The sequence below is a fragment of the Phascolarctos cinereus genome, unplaced genomic scaffold (assembly GCF_003287225.1).
Source record: "Phascolarctos cinereus isolate Bilbo 61053 unplaced genomic scaffold, phaCin_HiC Scaffold_1;HRSCAF=81, whole genome shotgun sequence".
In the NCBI taxonomy this organism is placed as follows: domain Eukaryota; kingdom Metazoa; phylum Chordata; class Mammalia; order Diprotodontia; family Phascolarctidae; genus Phascolarctos; species Phascolarctos cinereus.
In genome coordinates, this window is record NW_027555514.1 from 100,471,549 (window position 1) to 100,479,374 (window position 7,826).

At 38.4% G+C, this 7,826-nt stretch overlaps 1 protein-coding gene across 1 annotated transcript; it reads left to right on the forward strand.

Moving 5' to 3' along the window:
* Nucleotides 1-6,682: 6,682 nt before the first annotated feature.
* On the forward strand, nucleotides 6,683-7,624 carry LOC110216175 (olfactory receptor 9A4-like). Its single transcript, XM_020997979.1, has one exon. The coding sequence runs from the start codon at nucleotides 6,683-6,685 to the stop codon at nucleotides 7,622-7,624; it is 942 nt and encodes a 313-aa protein (XP_020853638.1).
* The last annotated feature ends 202 nt before the right edge of the window (nucleotides 7,625-7,826 follow it).

Sequence of the window (7,826 nt, forward strand, 5' to 3'; positions counted from 1 at the left end):
TAACAATGAAAATTTGAGATATATTGAGTTTGATATATTAGTCAGTCACAAATATTTATTAAGCCTTTACTATGTGCTAGGCCCTAAGCTAACCTCTGGGGATACAATGAAAGGCAAAAGATAGTCCCTGCCCTTGAGGAGTTCACAGTCTAATGGGTGATACCTTTAGGACATACAATTTTGAAACATCCCATAAATAATCAGGGATATGGTACTGAAGTTTGGATGCCTGAGGGAGTTGTTACTGACTCCATGTAAGCTGGTTTTTGCACATGAGCTGCCAGTGATCTCTATCAATGGTCTGAGCCATGGTACCCTGAACCAATTAAGTTCAGGCATTGTTTCAGTACCTTTAAAGAAAAAACTATATTGCAAATATTGCTCCAAGGAACCAATATATACATTTTTAATCAGAGGAAATGGATTCAAATACTACCCTTGGTAAAACACTGAATGTCTTTGCAACCCAGTTTCCTCATCTATAAAATGAAGGGGGTTGGATGAAATGACTCCTTAGGTTTATTCCAGCCCTGACTTTGTGATTCTATGATTTCTTGTGAAAAATTAAATAACAAAACAGAATGTATCACAAGGTACTGCATCATTGTTTGTTGAATGAATAACATTAAATATTAATGCAGAAGATTTAAGATGTCAATGTGGGTTAGAGTGGGTTTTGAAAACTTTATGGAGGAGGAGAGATCTGAGGTGCACCATGAAAATCTGGGTTTGATTTTGGATAGGGAGAAAGGAGGAAGTGATGAGGAAGGCTGACCAATAGAAGCAGCAGTATGGAGGCAGTAAAACATAAGATGTATTATTCAAGGGACAGTGAACGGGCCAATTTGCTTGAAGTGGAAGATGTATAGGTAAGTAGTGAGAGATAAGTCTGAGAAGACAGGTAAAGACAATATTTGGAAAAGATTTGAATATCACATTGAAGAATTTAATTTTGTCCTGTAGTTACTAGGAAAGTTTTGAAGGTTTTTGAGCAGAGGAATATCACAATTTAAATCATTCTTTTATTCCTTAGAAGCCTATGAGCAGGTCAGCAATTTTCCGTATGCCTAATAATCAAACTTCAAAGGGAAAAGGGCAACAAATGAGAGAAGGAGATCAGAGGTAAGGGAAAGACAGTCAATGGGAGCAAAGTCACCTTAAAAAAACATTAAGGCAAAGTAAATGAAAGACCACGGTGCCATGTTTACTGCAGAAGAGGGAAAACTTCCTGTTTGCATCTGCTGCTCTGCCTGGTTTCAATGACAGAACAAGTAGTGGCTCTCAGGAAAAGTTATCGCTTCTAATTTCATCACCGTGCTGCTGACTCAAGCCTTGATTGACACCATCTCTTTCAGCCTCTTCTCCCCTCTGATTGGAAGGCTAGAGGATGGAGTACCAAATTCCTTTTAATGCTTTTCTTTTCAGAGGGAAGAAACTAAATTTTCAGATCACTTCACTTTGCCTCTGCTGCTCTGCCTGATTTCAGTTCCATGGAACAAGATGCCCCTATGCCAAGTACCCTCTGATATTTTCTCCTGCTCCTGCTTTCCTGTCTTCTTCTGTATACTGTTTCTCCATGTTCAGTTGTAGGCTTCTTGAGGATAGAGACTGTCCTTTTTTATTAATTGTATCCTCAGTGCTTAGCCAGTACCTAGCACATAGTAGGTCTTTATAAATGTATATTAGATTATTCAGAAAAATAATAACCTGAGAAATTATTAGAGATGTAGAAAAATATAAACTTAACTCATAGCTTTAAATATGAATGGATTAAACAATACAATAAAGTGAAAAAGAGTGAGGTGGATAAGAAAATAAAACCTTACAATTTGTTGCTTACAACATTTAAGACATTTACACATTTGAAACAAAAAGACATACACAAAATAAAACTAATAGGGTAGAAAACATTTACTCTGCACAAAGGAAATAAAAAAGCAGGAGTGGCAATCATACTATTTAACAAATAAAAAGAAACATTCAAAAAATAAAATAGGATAAACAAGGAAACAATATTAGGTTTCAGGGAATCATAGACAAACAAATATTAGTAATCATGTGCTCCAAAACCTTATTCCAAATTCATATAGGAAGAATTATCTGAGCTACAAGAAGACGTAGAAAGTAACACAGTAGTGACAGAAGATGTCAATATACTTTAGGAAGTTAAACAAAAGGGAAAATATGGAACCAAACAAATTGCTGGAGAAACTAGAACTAAAAGACTGATGGCATTTTAAATTGAATGCATATATATATATTTTTTTTTTCTCAGCACTATATTAAATTTTTACAAAAATTGACTACATACTAGAACACAGAAATATTGCAAACAAATGTAAAAAGTCAGAAGTAGTTAATACATCTTTTGTAAGATGTAATGCAATAAAAACAGCAATTGGATCAGGGGCCACGAACAAAAGATCTGGGAAGCAGTCTAGCAGAAATTAGGCTTAGACTAAGACTTTACACCATATTTTGCAATACATTTTAAACAGATATACAACTTTGATATTAAAGATCATACTGTTAAAAAATGGAAAAGAAACAGATCATATACCTCTCATAGCTATGTAGAGATATAATTTTAACCAAATAGGAAGAAGAGGCAATTACAAAAGATAAAATAGATAGCTGTGATTTCTTGAAACTGAAAAGCTTCTGCACAAACATCATTAACACATATAGAATAAGAAAGAAAGTAATCAATGGGAAAAATCTTTGTATCAAATTTCTCTGATAAGGTTTAGTATCTAAGATGTACAAATTATATATATGTATACGTACACACATTACATATGTACATATGCGTGTATACACACATGTATGTATATTAGCCATTTACCCATAGATAAAAGGTCAAAGGATATGAACAAACAGTTCCTAAAAGAATCATAAAGTATTCACAACCATGTGAAAGAATGTGCTAAATGAGAAATGAAAATCAAAACAAGCCTGAGTTTTCACTTTACACCCTGTGAATTGGCAAAAATGACAAAAAATGTGAATTGTAAATTTTGGGGGGGTTGTGGAAGGACAGGCATACCAACACATTGTTGGTGGGGCAGTGAAATTGTACAACCATATTGGAAAGCAAATTGAAATTATGCAAATCAAATGACTAGAATGTCCATTATCCTTTGAACCAAAGACTAGTACTGGGCTTATACCCCAAGGAGAACATAAATAAGAAGAAAATCCCTATGTATTACAAGATATTTATAGCAGCAACTTTTGTGATAACTAAGAATTAGAAACAAAGTAGATGCCCATCAATTGGGGAATAGCTAAACAAGTTGTGGGGCAGCTAGGTGGCACAGCGGATAGAGCACTGGGCCTGAAATCAGGAAGACTCATCTTCCTTAGTTCAAATCCAGTCTCAGACACTTGCTAACTCTGTGATCCTAGGCAAGTCACTTAACTCTGTTTGTCTCAGTTCCTCATCTGTAAAATGAGCTGAAGAAGGAAATGGCAAACCATTTTAGTGTCTTTAGCAAGAAAACCCCAAATGGGGTCACAAAGAGTTGTACATGACTGAAAAATGACTGAACAACAATAAAAAAACAAGTTGTGATACATGAATACAATGTAACATTATTGTACTGTGAAAAAAAATGTGGTGCTTCCGGGAGCCAAGATGGTGGAGTGAAAAGGTAGTCGCTCTCACTCTCTCCTATCAACCTCTGAAAACCCAGAAAATATCACCCCAGAAAATAAACCCTGGAACACCTGAACTAGAAAAAAGACGGGGAGCAGCAGTGCAGCAGCCCAGCAAATGGGTCTCCCAGTGCCTCAGCAAAAATAAGGGAAGCAGAACTACAAGGGGCCCCAGGCGGATAAGTACCCTGCGGCATTCATCTGAAAGGAGGTGAAGAAAACAAGCTAAAGGCTTCCTAAAGCCCTGGCCTTGCTGATTCCAACCCAACAATAGGTGAGCCTCCAATTGTGAAGAAATCCTGAAGCCCAGGTGGTAGAGCAGGCAAACACCAACACCTGAACCTCTGAGTGCCTCAGTGAAGGCTGGGGGAACCGGTGGAAACCAGCTCAGAAAGCCACCAGGTCCTGGCACTACCAAAGGAATCTCCCTGTGCATTAGCAGAAACGAGGGAGACAACACTGCAGGGGGCTCCAGGCAGATAAACATCCTGCAGCACCCATCTAAAAGGAGCTGAAGAAAGCTAAAGGAAAGGGAAAGCAGTCAACCAAGAATTGCCTGAAAGTTCCAGCCCTCCTGATTCCAGCCCAACACAGGTAAGCTGCCAGAAACCTACAGCCTCCAATTCCAGCATAAGAGGCCCCAGCACACAAAGCCAGTGACCAAGACCTAGGCTCCCAACACAAGAAGCTTGGGTCAGTACCCTCTGTTCCCCAGCAGGAGAGCTCAATCTCTTTAAAGGCCAGGGAATAAAAAACACCATGAGTAAAAAAAACGTACCATAGATTCATATTATGAGAAGAGTGAAGATGAAGACAGAAATTCTGAAGAGGACAACATTGTCAACAAACCCACATCTGCAACAACAAAAGGGAATATGAACTGGTCTGAAGCCCAAAAAGCCTTCTTAGAAGAGCTCAAGAAGGATTTTAATAGTCAAATGAGAGAGGTAAAGAGTCCTTCAAAAATACAATTGGCCAGTTGGAAAAAAAATACACTGAAGAAAACAAGTCCCTAAAAAACACAATTGGCCAATTGAAGAAGACAGAAGAGTACACTGAAGAAAACAAGCCCTAAAAAACAAATTGGCCAATTGAAGAAGGAAGTACAAAAACTAACAGAAGAGTATACTGAAGGAAACAAGTCCCTAAAAAACACAATTGGCCAGTTGAAGAAGGAAGTACAAAAACTAACAGAAGAAAACAATCTGTTAAAAACTAGAATTGGACAAATGGAAACTAATGTCTCTATGAGAGAGCAAGAATCAGTCAAACAGAAACAAAAAAATGAAAAAAAAATAGATGAAAATGTAAAATACCTCATCAGTAAAGCAACCTACCTGGAAAATCAACTCAGGAGAGACAATTTAAAAATTATTGGACTACCTGAAAATCATGATGAAAAAAAGAGCCTGGACAGTATCTTTCAGGAAATCATAAAGGAAAACTGCCCAGAAGTCCTAGAACCAGAAGGGAAAATAACCATAGAAAGAATCCACCATCACCACCTGAAAGAGATCCCAAATTGACAACACCAAGAATATAATAGCAAAATTCCAAAATTACCAGATGAAAGAGAAGGTGCTGCAAGCAGCCAGAAAGAAAGAATTTAAATATCATGGAACCACAGTCAGGATTACACAGGACCTTGCAGCTTCTACATTAAAAGACGCAGGGCATGGAACATGATATTCCTAAGGCAAAGGAGCTTGGAATGCAGCCAAGGATCAATTACCCAGCAAAAATGAGCATCATTTTTCAAGGGAGGAGGTGGATATTCAACAAATAGGAGACTTCCAAACTTTCCTGATAAAAAGACCAGAGCTCAACAAAAAAATTGATCTTCAAGTACAGGACTCAAGAAGGACTTAAAAAGGTAAATGGGACAGAAGGATACAATATGTTGTTAATAAGGGGGGGGCTGTTTAAACCCTTACAAGGGAATATGAGACTTGCAGCCCTTGAGAACTGTATTGGTATTACACCTTGTTAAAGGAGTATACATAAAGAGGGTGGATATTAGTTGACTTTGATGTAATGATAAAAAAAAATCTAATCAAGTGGGTTAAATGGATCCAAATAAGTGGATCAATCTGATCTTAGAAAATGTACTGAGAAAGGAGGGGTCAGACAAGGGTAAATTACATTACAGGAAAAGACACAAAGTCCTGTTACAGCAGAGGGAAAGAAGGGGGGGGGGAGCATTGTTTGAATCTTACTCTCATCAGATTTGGCTCAAGAAGGGCATAATATAATCAGTGAGGTATAGAAATCTTACTTGCCCAACAGGCAGTAGGAGGGAAAAGGGGAAAGAAAAGGGAGGGGGGAAAGAAGGGAGGGAAGAAGCAGTAAGACTAAAGGGGAAGAAAAGGGAAAGGGATAATAAAAGGGGGAGGGGACTGAAGGAGGAGGTGGTCAAAAGCAAAACACTAGTGAAGGGGGGAAGGAAAAAGGAGAAAGAAAAGCATAATTTCAGATCTAGAAGGAAATTTAAAATTAATTTAAACTGACTCCTTTCCCTACCTCTGTTTCACAGAGAAAGAAATTAAGGTCCAGAGAAAGGACCTGGATAGTCCAAAACAACAATATGAGTTAATGATAAAACCAAGCCTAGAACCCAAATCTCCTGCCAGCAGAACTAAGGCTATTCCCCTTCCTCCATCATACTGCATCTGTTCTTCTCCTGCACATCTATAACCAGGTGGATCAATTGCTTCTGAACTCTGCTAGTATTGCCTAAAAAGGACACTTTTTACCAGGATATCAGAGCATTTAAACTTCAAGAAACCAGTGACACTTTCATGCTGTAATGAATTGGACTTCAGTGAAAAAGGGCAAGTATTATTTTCCCATTTTGCAGGTGAGAAAATTGAAACTTAAGAGAGGTAAAGTCCAAAGGCTCATCACTGACAGGAGTTAAAGGTAGGGCTCAAATTCTGGTCTAATGGCTAAATCTATTATTCTTTTCACCAATGTGAACAAACTAACCTTTCTTTACTTTTCAGTAACCTCTGCAACAGACAGTGGAATGTTTGGCAACCACTCAGGAATTCTGGAATTGAAACTGCTTGGATTTTCTGGCTCGCAAGATTTCCACCACATGCTCTTTTCCATATTCTTCCTTCTTTACATGGTGACATTTATTGGAAATTCACTCATTATTGTTATGGTATGTATGGATTATCGTCTCCACTCTCCCATGTATTTCTTCCTTGGTAACATCTCTGCTATGGAGATTTTAACCACAACTATTGTTATCCCTACTATGCCAGGAGGTTTGCTGACTGTCCAAATTCAGACAATGTCCTTTGGTGCATGTATGGCTCAACTCTTCTTCTTACTTTCTGTGGGGACTTCAGAGTTTGTGTTGTTGGCAGTAATGGCTGCAGACCGATATGTAGCTATCTGTAACCCCTTGAGGTATAGTCTCATCATGAATCACCAAGTCTGCCTCTGGGTGGTCATTGTGTTCTGGGTATTTGGGTTTCTGTTCCAAATCTGGCCAATCGTTGCAACAGACCATCTTTACTTCTGTGGGCCAAATGTCCTGAATCATTTTTTCTGTGAGAGAGGCCAGCTGCTCAGACTCACTTGTGGTGACAGCAGATTTCAGCAGTTCATCCTCTTCCTGATGGCAGCTTTCATTCTTTTTGGCACTTTGCTCCCAACCATCATCTCCTACATCTACATCATTTGTACCATTCCGAGGATTCCTTCTGCTTCTGGTCGGAGGAAGGCCTTTTCTACCTGTGCCTCCCACTTCACCATGGTAGTGATAGGCTATGGGACCTGCCTGTTTCTCTATGTGAATAAGCAGTCTGATGCCACTGAGTCTAACAAAATGATTTCTCTAATGACATCAGTGGTGACTCCATTGCTGAACCCCTTCATCTTTACTCTGAGGAATGATCAGTTCTTAGAGGTCTTGAGAGATGCAGTAAAATGGTTACATCATCTCTTGAAGAAGTAGATGTTTCCAGGACAGGTTCTGGTGGGAGCAATTCATATCAGGACATAAACATTAACAGTTAAAAAAATCCCAGTGGAATCTTCCAACAAGTTACTCGGGAGCCAAAATGTAAAACATTTATATTAAAGTATCAGTAACTGCCTATTGCTAGTAGCTGATTGAAGTAGCACATTATGGGTCTGTCTCTTTTATTGCTGCTTTT